The sequence below is a fragment of the Neomonachus schauinslandi genome, chromosome 2, assembly GCF_002201575.2.
Source record: "Neomonachus schauinslandi chromosome 2, ASM220157v2, whole genome shotgun sequence".
In the NCBI taxonomy this organism is placed as follows: domain Eukaryota; kingdom Metazoa; phylum Chordata; class Mammalia; order Carnivora; family Phocidae; genus Neomonachus; species Neomonachus schauinslandi.
In genome coordinates, this window is record NC_058404.1 from 158,941,051 (window position 1) to 158,954,783 (window position 13,733).

Consider the following 13,733-nt stretch of genomic DNA (forward strand, 5'->3'; position numbering starts at 1 on the left):
TGCAGAACGTGCCCTCCTCAATACTTACCACCAGGCTAACCCATCCTCCCACCCTCCTCCCCTCTAGAACCCTCAGTTTGTTTTTCAGAGTCCATCATCTCTCATGGTTCATCTCCCCCTCTGATTTCTTCACCTTCATTCTCCTCTTCCTGCTATCTTCTTCTTCTTTTTTTTTCTTAACATATATTGCATTATTTGTTTCAGAGGTACAGATCTGTGATTCAACAGTCTTGCACAATTCACAGTGCTCACCATAGCACATACCCTCCCCAATGTCTATCACCCAGCCACCCCATCCCTCCCACCCGCCACCACTCCAGCAACCCTCAGTTTGTTTCCTGAGATTAAGAATTCCTCATTATCAGTGAGGTCATATGATACATGTCTTTCTCTGATTGACTTACTTTGCTCAGCATAACACCCTCCAGTTCCATCCACGTCATTGCAAATGGCAAGATCTCATTCCTTTTGATGGCTGCATAATATTCCATTGTGTGTGTGTGTGTGTGTGTGTGTGTGTGTGTGTGTGTGTGTATGCACCACATCTTCTTTATCCATTCATCTGTCGATGGACATCTTGGCTCTTTCCACAGTTTGGCTATTGTGGACATTGCTGCTATAAACATTGGGGTGCACGTACCCCTTCAGATCCCTACATTTGTATCTTTGGGGTAAATACAAAACAATTAAATTAAAAAAAAAACTCTGGGCAGATGTAATTTGACAGAGAATTATAATGCTTACCAAATACCTTGCTTTCTCTGTCATTCCTGATAAATGACGCAGCCTGAGTGAAGGAACAGAGATTGGGGCAGGGGTGATTATTTAAGGTAACCTGTTCCCTAAACTTCATCTACAGATTATGAAACGCATTTCAAGTTATCCCAAAAGGTTTCGCCATTTCAGTGTTACTTCTCCATTAAGGAGGGGAGGTTAGAAAAGCAACACAAAGAATTATTTCAATTCCCAGGACTTATTAGAGCAGGGACTGAGCAGAGTCTGGGGAATATGGATTTCTCCAGGAAAAGAAGAACAAACCCAGCAAACATAAGGAAGTGTTTCTTCAGGTCAGTCAGAGCAATGAGATGGCCAAGATACTTGTGAGGAGATATAGTAAGGATAAGGCAGGCTCTCTGTTTCTCTTTTATTGCGTGCTCGAGTCTCCAAATCTGCTAAAGACATGACTACAGGTAACAGCAGGAATTGCTATTCGATGGTCACAGTGGTGTTCCCTGGAGGTCTCTATGGTTTTTGGGGGGATGTGGGAATATAAGGTGATGGGACCAGAGTAGGGAACTAAGTCACCTAATATGTTTTCTAGACACATAACTAAGAGTCTGACTGACGTGGCTTTCTGTATTTAACGCACAAGAGGTTCTGCCAACTCGTGGATCCTTGGAGAACACTGTGTTTTCAAAGCAGCTGGCTTGACTTTAAAGACATCTGGATCATAATATATAATGTGAACGGGAGACCTGAAATGGGGGAAAAAGAATGCGACCTGAAAAAAAATGAACAGAAAATGGAACTAACATTTCTCGACCATCCACTACGTGTGTTAGGCTCTACGATATTATTCTGTTTTGATTTTTCATAAGTGCCCCATGAAACAGGTGTCATGACCCCCATTGTATAGAGAAGGACATGAAGGCTCAGGGAAGTTATAAAAATGACCTGTGGTCAAATCCAGATTCATGTATCTATCAGATTCCAAAGCCTTGGCTCTTTCCACAGAAAGTTAATTCTGGAAAGTTTTCAATAATTGGGCAATGTTAAAACAAGCCCAGTAGTTCTCTGGTGGACTTAAATCAAATTTTTGAAGTTCCCACACTTAGCACCTTACCGCCAAATAATAACTTTGCCACTGGGGTAGACCCTGAGTACTTGATCTTATTTTTCCCTTTCCTTTGTCAATGAACAGAGAATGAGCTTTGTTTCATTGCTGTTGAACTTTCTTTTAAAGGCAAAACACATTATAAAAATTTAAAAATATTATTTAAGAATGAACATATTCCCTGTTCCCTGAGCTGAAGACTTCTGTGACTTTTTCAGCTTCTCCTAGGTTTTCCTGATGATGCTTAAAAGGGGAATCAGGCATTATCTCATGAAGGAAACAATATGAACTGAGGTTCAGGCAAGTTAAGAAATCTTCTAAAAAGTAAACAGGAATTAGAGTCCATTTCTTCTTTGTTGAATGTATTATTTACTTCAAGTAGGTCATACATGTACATGATGCAAAAACATGAAAAAACACAAAAGCCCTATTTAATAAAAAATAAATCTTCCTCCCACCCAAGTTCCCTCAGGCCCCCCAAAGTAAGCATTGTTACTAGCTTCTTGCATACTCTTCTGAGATTATAGGCACCTGCAAGCAAATATATGGCATGTACCTATTTTCTTAGAGTATTCTTAGCATTGTGTGCTCTGTTATGTACTTGTTTCACTTAACAATATGTTAGATAAATAATCCCATATCCACCCTTACAGAGTTGTTTCCTATATCTAAGTTTCACTAGTCCACTAACCCTTTAACTGCTGCCTTCTATTTATGGTAAGACCATAGATTTGTCACAATTAATGTAACAAGTGAGATGTTTTTGAAAATTTCTTGTATTTCTACGATTACTTTCATTGGTCTTATTAGGTTAATTTTTCCCTCTCCCTAGCACCCCCAGGTTTCCTGTCCCATCTTAGCAATAAATTGACATACCTTGTATTTGGATTAGCTAGTTCTTGAATTCTGGGAGATATTTTGCAATGGATAGCAGCATAAGATACTGGCCAGTGGGCATCACGGTCAGGTAGATAATCTTGATGAAGAGGCCTGGCCTTAGCTAGAGCTATTATTCGAGGGCTAGGTTTGTATAGCAAGGCAGCACGGGATATCTATAGTAGATCAAAAAGATACAAAAATATATCCCAATTTTCACATCTCCCTCTCTTTACAGTGATGGCCCTAATTGAATCACCATCCAGGATTCTCTCCTGGATTACTGCAGCAGATTCCTCACCAGTCTCCCTGCTTCCATTTTTGCTCTGTACGATCTAGCCTTCACATACCAGTTACTGAGGAAGAGAATGAGCATTTACTGAGTGCATTCCATGAGCCAGACAGTGTTCTAAGTGGGGCACCTACATTATTCCCACTTAATCATCATAATGACCCTATGAGGTATGTACTTTCTGAAGCCCAAGTCAGATTATGTCCCTCTCAGGCTTTAAAACCTTCTAGTGGTTTCCCATTTTGCTATGAATAATATTTAGACCCCCTACTGTGGCCTAGAAGGCCCTACGTGATCTGATTGCTATCCCATTGCTCTGACCTCATCTGCCTCCCCTCCCCACCTTGATCACGATGATCCTTGCCACACAAAGCCCCTCTGATCCAGCTCTTTCCACCTTGGGACTTTTGCACCTGCTAGTTCCTCTGCTTGAAAGCTTCTTTCCTCAACTTTGTCATGGCTGCCTCTTCATCATTCAAGTCTCTAGAGTCAAACATCACGTTCTCAAGGACATCTTCCTTCACCATCCAAGATACATCAACCTTTCTGATAACCCTCCTCTACAGTACACTTATTCAATCTTCTTTATAGCATTTACCAACACCTCACTTTGCTCACTTATCTCTTTGTCGGTATGTTTATTGTCTGCTTCTCCCCACTAGAACATAAACTTCTTGAAAGAAATACATGTTTGCCAAAAGCTAGAGTAAGTGCATAACTGGTGCAGAATATATATTGATTGATTGATCAACTCCTTCTGGTCTTTGAAAATCACACCTGCCAGGTTGCTTTTCTATTATGTTGCTTTATTGGTAAAATTGGAGGGATGACATACAGCTCCTATTCTCTCTCTCTTAAATGCTCACTCAAAAGAATCACGATGGATAACAAACACCCCTCTGTAGCCCTGAAAGTACTATTTTGCACTGGTATGGACTTGTTTGGGGTTCTAAGAGTATGATTATCTGCAGTGGTATCACTTTTTAAAAAGATCTTTTATAAACTCCCAAACAAACCTAGCAACTAAAGAAAAATAACTGTAACCCCCATTTTATATACCAAAAAACTGAAAATAAAGTGATCTGTCCAAGGGTCACAAGGCAAGTCACTTTAGCAAACTTAAGACGCTTTCTTGAGGGGTTTTGAATCCCAGGCTAGTTTTATTTCCTAACTGAATTCCATATCATATCCTCAGTTCTTAGAGGGTAAAATTTATCCAACCTCCTTGGCAACATGATCATTAGATATTTACGGAAAACTCAATTGTATTGGGCACCAAGTTGTCACTACAATGAATAGAGGGGAGTGTCAAGGAGGAAGAGGGAGAGAAGCCACTGAATGTGCGAGGCTCTATGCTGAGTACCAATGCCTTCTCTATTATTTCAAATCACAACAGACCTCCCAGTGGGAACTGTTAACTTTATAATCTCTTTGCTCACCTTGTTCCACCCAACTTCAAGGTCATCCCCACTTTAATACTCTGGCACATGTTCTTCCCTTTACTAGAATATTCTTTTCTCAGACCTTCACCTAGCTGACTCCTTTTTTTTTTTTTAAAGATTTTATTTATTTATTTGAGACAGAGAGAATGAGAGAGAGAGCACATGAGAGGGGGGAGGGTCAGAGGGAGAAGCAGGCTCCCTGCCAAGCAGGGAGCCCAATGCGGGACTCAATCCAGGGACTCCAGGATCATGACCTGAGCCAAAGGCAGTCGCTTAACCAACTGAGCCACCCAGGCGCCCTAGCTGACTCCTTCTTGTCACTCAGGTTTCACACCAGATATCCCATCCTTAGAGAGCCTTTCCCTGACTACCATATACAAAGTAGCTTATTCCCCACCCTCACCCATAGTCAGTCATTTCCTATTTTATTTTCTTCATCGCCTTCGACCCTTATTTTTTGTCTCTCTCCATCTTGTTCACTGGGAATGGTGGCTGGCACACAGTAGGCATTCAAATACTTGAATGAATAAATAAGGCTCAGGAACACTGTCACAACATCACAGAGCTAGTGGTGAGGCTGGAATTTGAACCCAGCTCTTACTGATTCCAAAGCCCATGCTCTTTGCCCTCTATCCCCAGTCTCTCTACATATCTTGCAGCTAGGTCTTCCTTCATGCCACAGACCACTCTTTCAAGATTATTTTTCCCAATGACCTTGGCCTACGCACTATAGTAGCAAAACAGCACCCCAGGAACAACCAAAAAGTGAGGTGAAGGATGCCAAGGCAGTGGTGGCTTACAGGACGGATAGGCAGTTCACTTCGTTCTCTTTCAAAGCACAGACCCTCTATCTTGATCCTTGGATGGGCAAGGTCTACAGTTCTTGGAGTTGCAACAGCAGTCAGGGCAGGAACTGAAATCTCGGTTTCAATCTAGGGGAGAAAAACAAAATAGGGTCTGTAAGTGTCAAATAATAAATACCATCTCCATCAAGGTTACAAAGAACTGTCTGACCGCTGGACCAGAATTCTCAGCAAATCCAGCAGAAAGGATGAGAGTCTTGCAGTAACCCATGATCATAGCTGAAAGGATCAATTTCAGTCTTTCTCAAATTAGGTTGTACGAAATCCAACCCAGCTTTTCAGGAACTTACTGTTAAACTAAAGATGGGGAGGAAATGGCAACATTACATATTGACTAAGAGATAAATGGTAATGCTGATTTGTGGAATGAAAAACTCAGCCAAAAGGGAAGGCTCAGGCCTACTACATGAGAACACAGTCTAAGGGGGGGGAGCTCTGGTTTGTTCTTAACTGCTTTTGCCCTTTGGAAACTGGGACTCACGTTATCACAAATCCCCATACTTAAAGTAAATTCAAGTGGTTCTCTTCTAATTGGGACAGGTAAGAAAAAGAAACCAAAGCCAAGAGGAAGAAAGGCAGAATCACATTCTCCATAGACAATGCTGTTAGTCCCCCAAGTCATTTCTCACTATCTGAATTGTGGAAATGTGTTCAATTTACATGGTCTTCTATTTCAATTACTAGTATTCAAACTCAAAACTTACCACAAGACTTTGAGATGGAATATAATCGATAACTGGAAATAAAATAAGGTTTTAACTGTGGGCAGAAAAATAATATAGAAGGTATGTTGCAAATCCCTTTTTGTGTTAAGACAATGATGATACTGACAGTGTTTTACATGTACTAATTCATTTATTCCTCACCTAGGGTATCATTTTTATTTGCATTTCACTCATGGAGAAACTAAGGTACTATATGAAGTTCAGAAATTTACTTAAGTTTTTATAGTGAATAGGTTGCACAGCTGGGATTCAAACCTAAGATCCTCTCTGTTTGCACAATTCCATGATAAGAGAATCTTTCTTGGATTTTCCCACTCTTCTTCTGATATCTCTCAATACTTTATTTATTCTCTTTTATGAGTATCAAATAATCTTAATTATTTACCTATAGGTCTATGGTTTCTTCTAAATTGAAATTTACTTTTAAGGAACGGTTTTATTATTCTTGTTGTATCCTGTATTATATAATTGATTAAGAAATACTTGTTTAATGAATTGAGTAAATGAATGATTTATTTCCTTTTTTGATTATAAGCCTTAATTGAAAACAGCGGTTGTCATATATTTCTTTGATTTTCCCAGAGTCTGATAGGAGACAAAGCTTTATTTATTGGAACTGATTAATTAGTACTTCATGGAATTGTACAGACACTAAGTGCAGATTGCTTCAATAGTAAATTCTATCAAATATTTAAGAGGAAGAAATAATATAAATCTTATATAAACCTACAAAGAATAATAAATACAACTAATCTATGGTGATAGGAATCTGGAAGTGGTTGACTCTAGGGCAGGGGTAGAGTGGAATTGACTAGAACAGGATGAAAATTTTGGGGATAATGTTTTGTATATTGATTGAGGTGGTTATTGAATGGATATATACATTTGTTAAAAGCTCATTAAACTATACACTTAAGATCTATGCATTTTATATAAATTATAACTCCAGAATTTCAAAATATAAGCTGGGAAAAATAGATAGACATATGATGAAGAATACCTCTAATATGTAAAGAACTGTTATGAATCAATAAAAGATATACAGACCAGTAGAAAAATAAATAAAGCCATGAATAGACAAGTTTACAAAAGAAAACTACACAGGTAAATAAATGTTGGGAACTATTAAATTTATTAGTAATCAGAAAAATGAAAGCATTTTTATTAATGAGATAGCATTTTTAAAATTAACATTTTGTAAAATAAATAATATCTAATGTTGGCAAGAGTGCAGTGTAAAAGTCAGCCCAAATAATGCAAGTGAATATGTAAATCAAAATCACTTTTGTTGGAACACATTTTGGGATAATATATGAATCACCTCAAAAATGTTCATACACTTAATCTGGTAACTTTACTTCTCAAATTTTTGTTCTCAGAAAATAATCAGATTGAGAATGATTGGGGAGGAACATGTTGGTAAAATGACCTTATAAATTAGGACAGTAAGTTAGATAAAGCCATGTGAGATATGCAGAGTACAGGTGGTCAATACTCAAAGGTATCTGCTAAATATAAAATAAGAGTCTTCAAAGTCAAAATCTCTTGAGTCACCAATTTAAAAAATCTACACAGGTTGATTAGTCTGAATAGGAGCTTCAGACATCTATAAGCAGAGAGAATGATGGATATGAACTAAGTGAGTTATGAAACCAATGCTTTTTAAGTTTTGTAGTCTCTGACAGTTACCATAAAAAGAGACTCAGTATGACATTCACAGAGGTAAAACACTTCTACAGGGGAGCCTGGGTAGCTCAGTCAGTTAAGCGTCTGCCTTCGGCTCAGGTCATGATCCTGGGGTCCTGGGATCGAGCCCCACGTCGGGCTCCCTGCTCAGCCGGGAGCCTGCTTCTCCCTCCCTCTTCCTCATGCTTTCTCTCTCTTCTCTCTGTCTCTCAAGTAAATAAATAAAATTAAAAAAAAAAAAAAAGACCTCTACAGTTCATCCATCCAAAGTCTCTGGTGACAAGTAACCTAAGGTACCTGTAACAGTAACTTGGCTTCCTTTGTGGGAATGTGTATTTTAAAACTGGGAAGATTCAGCATTAACTGTAAAAAAGTTAAGAGAATCAAAATCATAGAATTAATACTTTGTGTTAAGAATAAGTATGTGCAATGGAGCACCTGGGTGGCTCAGTTGGTCAAGCGTCTGACTCTTGATTTTGGCTCAGGTCATGATCTTGGGCTTGTGAGATGGAGCTCTGTGTCGAGCTCTGCATTCTGTGGGAAATCTGCTTGAGATTTTAACTCTCTCCCTCTCCCTCTGCCCCTTCCCCCTGCTCTCTCTCTCCCCCTCAAATAAATAAATAAATCTTTAAAAAAAAAAAGAATAAGTAGTGAAACAATTGATGAAATTTGGACATGGACCATGGAGTATTTATCAATTAAACTTCCTGATTTTGATAATAATTCTGTGGTTACATAAGATGATGATCTTGTTCTTAAGAAATACACACTGAAGTATTTAGGAAAATGGGTGTATGATGTCTGTACCTCTCAAAAATGATTCAGGAAAAAAATTAAATACACACACACACACATACATACACACACCCTACATGGAGGAGAGAGAATGAAAAAACAAATGGAACAAAATGTTACTTCTTGCATTTTTTTGAGTAACTTAGAAATTATTAAAATAAAAAATATGTGTATATTATTGAAGTTAAAAGCATGTGCATGAGGGCGCCTGGCTAGCTCAGTCAGTGGAGCATGTGACTCTTGATCTTGGGGTCATGAGTCTGAGCCCCACATTGGGTGTAGAGTTTATTAAAAACAAAACAAAACAGGGGCGCCTGGGTGGCTCAGATGGTTAAGCGTCTGCCTTCGGCTCAGGTAATGATCCCAGGGTCCTGGGATCGAGTCCCGCATTGGGCTCCCTGCTCAGCGGGGGGCCTGCTTCTCCCCCTCCCTCTGCTTCTCCCCCTGCTCATATTCTCTATCTCTGTGTCTCGAATGAATAAATTAAAAAACCTTTAAAACAAAACAAAACAAAATAAAAGCATGTCCATGTTTAAGAGAATTTGGTCTATTAGAGTGATCACCCTACAACTGCAACTTAAAACGTATAATTGAGTATTTGACTTAGAATTATAACATTAAGTTGAAATCTTAAGTTTATGTCATTCTGATAACATTGAAACTTTAAGTTCACCATATTTATAAATTTGATATATTTGATTTTTAAATAGTATTTAATATTTGAAATTTTGTTTGTTAATGTAGATGGTTGAAGTAAAATGCTTAAAAAAGAAATCAAATTAAAATATTAACAAAAATAATTTAAATTATTTGAAGGTATTTGATAACATTTAGAAACCAAATCAAACATTATTCAGAACTCTTCGAAGTCATTGTTAAAGACTGCTAGAATTATAAACAGTGTAGTAAAACTTGCAAGCTAAACGTAAAAGCCTAAGAAAGAGATTTTTAATTTAAAGTTTTAAAAATGGACTATTAATTATTTAAATCAAGAGCATACCTCTGAACAGTCTTTTCTGTATACAAAACCATGCTCAAGGATACCAAGGTTTTTTTCTTGAGTGGCTATAAATTCTTTGCCACTTCTCTCATTGACAGGTGGGGTTTGTGTCCCTGCCCCCTTGAATCCGGTGACTTGGAACTGTATCAATCAACAGAGTATGAATGCAGAGTATGACTGTGACATTATGTGACTTCCAAGGCCAAATCATAAAAAAACATGCAGCTGCCACGTGGTTGTTTTGGAATGCTCACCCTTGAAACACTCCATTTTAGAATATTCCTTCTCAGAATATAGTCGCTATGCAGAGAAAAGTCTCAGGCCCCATGAAAGTGCTCCTGTGAATATTCCCAACTGAGTCTAGCCTTTAAGTCACATCAGCCTGGGCACCACATACATCTGTTGCTATGGACAGACTGTTTATGTCCCCCTCAAATTCATACGTTGAAGTCCTAATCCTCAATGTGATAATAGTAGGAGGTGAGGCCTTTGGGAGGTAATTAGGTTCAGATGAGGTCATGAGGGTAGAACCCTGATAGTGGGATTGGTGTCCTTATGAGAGATAAGAACTCTTTCTCTGTGCACACACAAAGAAGAAGTCATGTGGAGCACACAGCAAGATGGTGGTTGGCTGCAAACCAGGAATAGGATCTTCATCAAGAAGAGAATCTGATGGCACCTTGATCTTGGATTTCTTGGTCTCCAGAACTGTGAGAAATAAATGTCTTTCAAGCCACCCAGTCTTTGGTATTTTGTTATAGCAGCCCTAGCTGACTACGGTAGGTGTGTAGGAACTTTCAGCCCCCTACCATTTCAGACAACCAAGCCATTAGAGATATCCCAGCTGAGAGATTTCTAACTCACAAAATCCTTGAGCGTAATAAAATGCTTGTTGTTTTACACCACTAAGTTTGGTAGGAAGCAACAGATAACCAAATCACAACTTTAAGAACTGGTTCTCTGTATTGATTCTAGATTACCTGGAATTTGTTTTCTGAGCTGATTGGATTTAAAGGTATTAATGATCCTTTTGCCAGTAGTTAAAAAAAAAAAAAATACTGGTAGTCCATAGCATGCATTGGCAAAATAAAAAGCAAGACTTTGGGTGACCAAGCAGCTGCTGCCAGAAATTATTTTAGTGAAATAAACAAGTATAATGGGATTAGTTGGTTGTTTCTTTTTATTTAAGATTTTATTTATTTATTTATTTATTCGTCAGAGAAAGAGAGAGAGAGCACAAGCAGGGGGAGCGGCAGGTAGATGGAGAAGCAGGCTCTCCACTGAGCAGGGAGCCCGATGTGGGACTTGATCCCAGGACCCTGGGATCATGACCTGAACTGAAGGCAGATGCTTAGCCAACCGAGCAAACCCAGGCTTCCCTAGTTGGTTGTCTCTAAGTGCACTAGAGAAAGTGAGTTAAGAAATGACTGGCTCGGGCCTCTAAGTTCCCACCTTAATGTCTGGGTAAGGGACCAGAAGTTTCTGTAACTTCCCTAAAAGAAACCTTTATATTCTATGGTCATAGGGCTGAAAATTCTGAAAACCAAGCTCACAATTGAATTCTGTGAGTGGGTTAATTACAGTGCAAACTGAATTATCAAATTTGTATGGTCTCCCATGTTAAAGTTAGAGCAATGATTGGGAAGGAATAGGACCTTGGAAATTGGGATAGGGATATATGGGCAGATTCCAACAAAGGTGGGGACTTTAAGCCCCTAAGTACTGCTGAACCTTCCTTACCAATACAATCAGCCATACTTCCCCTGCCTGAAGGGGTTAGAGTTCCCTTGCCTGAAGAACCTGTAATAGTTTCCCCTGAGGTAGATACCTGCCAGGTAGCTGCTGAACTATCCCTACTATCTGTCATTGCTTCTAGATTTATAACCAGACCCAAGTTCCAACTGCCAAAACAGCTTTCCATGGACTTCTCTATCAGCTTCCATAATTGCTTATGGTCTAATTTTGCATTGTTGTTCTGCTTCTCTGATCAAATCCTAGGTGACACAGTAGGCATAGAGGAGGTAGGCAGAAAAGTTCATATGATGAGAGGGGAAAATAAACAGGGCGAAAAGTAAAATATACCTAGAAATAAGAGGAGAGCATGTTACAGTTATAAACGTGTTGTTAACAAAATCAATCAGCAACTGTTTCTTTCAGATGGACTTACCCTTTTTGGAGGAACGTAGTTTGGATTTATGGCTTTGGCTATTGAGAGTTGTAATATCCGGGCAGAAGGATAAGAGATTTGAAGAGAATCTCTTGTTAAGTAATCATTGTAAGGCCTATATGCAAATGGAACATGAAATATTATAATCATTGGAGGAAAAATAATTGCATTTTTTCATTGCTGTACTCAACCTCTGATCAATTATGTGTAATTTTTCCTACCTCAGAAACTTCTTTTCCCATAATCATTAGTGTTTTTTTCTACCAGATTGGTATTTCCTAAAGTTTTTTTTACTATGATCCACAGTAAGAAGTTATATTGTGATACAGTATATGTAAATCTGTGTGTGTGTGTGTGTGTGTGCGCGCATGTATCTGAAACAAAATTATTATGAAACAACGCTTGCCCTGAGCAAGGTATTCTGATTTTTAAAATTTCATTTGATTTTATTAAAAAAAAACTGGAATCAATTTCATGATCCACTGATGGGTTGAGACTTGCAGTTTAAACTTTACTTCCTACCAAAACCTCATATTAAATTCCTGAGATAAAAAATTCCAGTCACTACCAAGGACCCCTCTGTGATAGCCAGTCTCCTCTGCAGTGCAGTTTGAGATGGTGCTGCTCATAACTCCCAGCAACTTGGCCAATTTTCATAGGCTGTTCCCCACATATTCCTTTCCTGGTACAAAAACCTATCAACCACAAACCTACAAACCTAATATGAAAAAAGTTTTTCACAAATAAATATATGATTACCCTCTAGGGGTAGTCTGTTAGTTTTTAAAACTGATACACAATTAACATACCATAGAGTTTACCTTTTTAAAGTGTACAATTCAGGGGTTTCTAGCATATTCATTCACAAAGTTATGTAACTACTGTCACTATCTAAATTCAGAATGTTTTCATCATCCCAAAGAGAAACCCCATACTGATTAACAGTCCCTCTCCATTACTTCATTCCCCAACCCTGTGCCCCCAGAACCACTATCTATTTTCTATTTCTATGGATTTGCCTATTTTGGAAATTTCAAATAAATGGAATCATACAAATATGTAGCCTTTTGTATCTGGCTTCCTTCACTTAGCATATTTTCAAGATTCATGTAGCAGTACATCATTCTTTTTTATGGCTGAATAATATTCCATTAAATGATTTACCACATTTTGTTTAATCATTCATCCATGATAAATATTCGAGTTGTTTCCACTTTCTGGCAATTATGAAACGCTGCTATGAATATTCATGTACAAGTTTTTGTGTGAGCATAAACTTTTAGTTCTCTTGGGTACATGCCTAGAAATAGAATGCTGATCATATAACTGTATTCTTAACATTTTGAGGAGCTAGAAAGTGGTTTTCCAATTAAGCTGCACCATTTTGCATTCTAACCAGCAATGTAGGAGGGTTTCAGTTTCTCCACATCCTCACCAATACATATTATTTTCTATTAATTATTATTATTATTGCCATTCTAGAAGGTTTAAAGTAGTATCTTGTCATTTTAATGTGTATTTCGAAGACGACTAATGATATTTGGCATCTTCGTATGTGTTTCCTGTTCATCTGTATATCTTCTTTGGAGAAATGTCTATTCAAATAATTTGCCCATTTTCAAATTGTGTTGACTTTTTTTGTATAGTTCTAAAAATTATATATATATATACTCTGAATACTAGTCCCTTATCAGATATATGATTTTCAAATATTTTCTCCCAATTTGTGGGTTATCTTTTTACTTTCTTGATAGTGTCCTTTGATGCACAAAAGTTTTTACTTTTGATGAAATCCAATTTATTTTTTGTCATGTGTTTTTGTTGTCATATCTAAGAAACCATTGCCTAAGTCACAGAGATTGATGTCTGTGTTTTTCTAAGGGTTTTTATAATTTTATCTCTTATATTTATAGGTCTGTGATCCATTTTATTTTTTTTAAGATTTTTAAATTTTTTATTATTATTATTATTTTTTAAGTAGGCTCCATGCCCACCTGAGATCAAGACCTGAGCTGAGATCAAGAGTCTGACACTGAACTGACTGAGCTACCCA

General features: G+C 37.9%; 1 protein-coding gene across 1 annotated transcript in view; it reads right to left on the reverse strand.

The window, feature by feature from the left end:
- Positions 1–1,360: 1,360 nt before the first annotated feature.
- Positions 1,361–13,733, reverse strand: part of THEGL (theg spermatid protein like) — a 51,770-nt gene continuing 39,397 nt past the window's right edge. The window contains exons 7-10 of the mRNA XM_021701622.2: positions 11,681–11,795; positions 5,245–5,376; positions 2,711–2,886; positions 1,361–1,475 (exon numbers count right to left, since the gene is read on the reverse strand). Of these exons, the coding sequence (XP_021557297.1) occupies positions 1,361–1,475; positions 2,711–2,886; positions 5,245–5,376; positions 11,681–11,795 (538 nt within the window). The remainder of the gene's footprint in view (positions 1,476–2,710; positions 2,887–5,244; positions 5,377–11,680; positions 11,796–13,733) is intronic.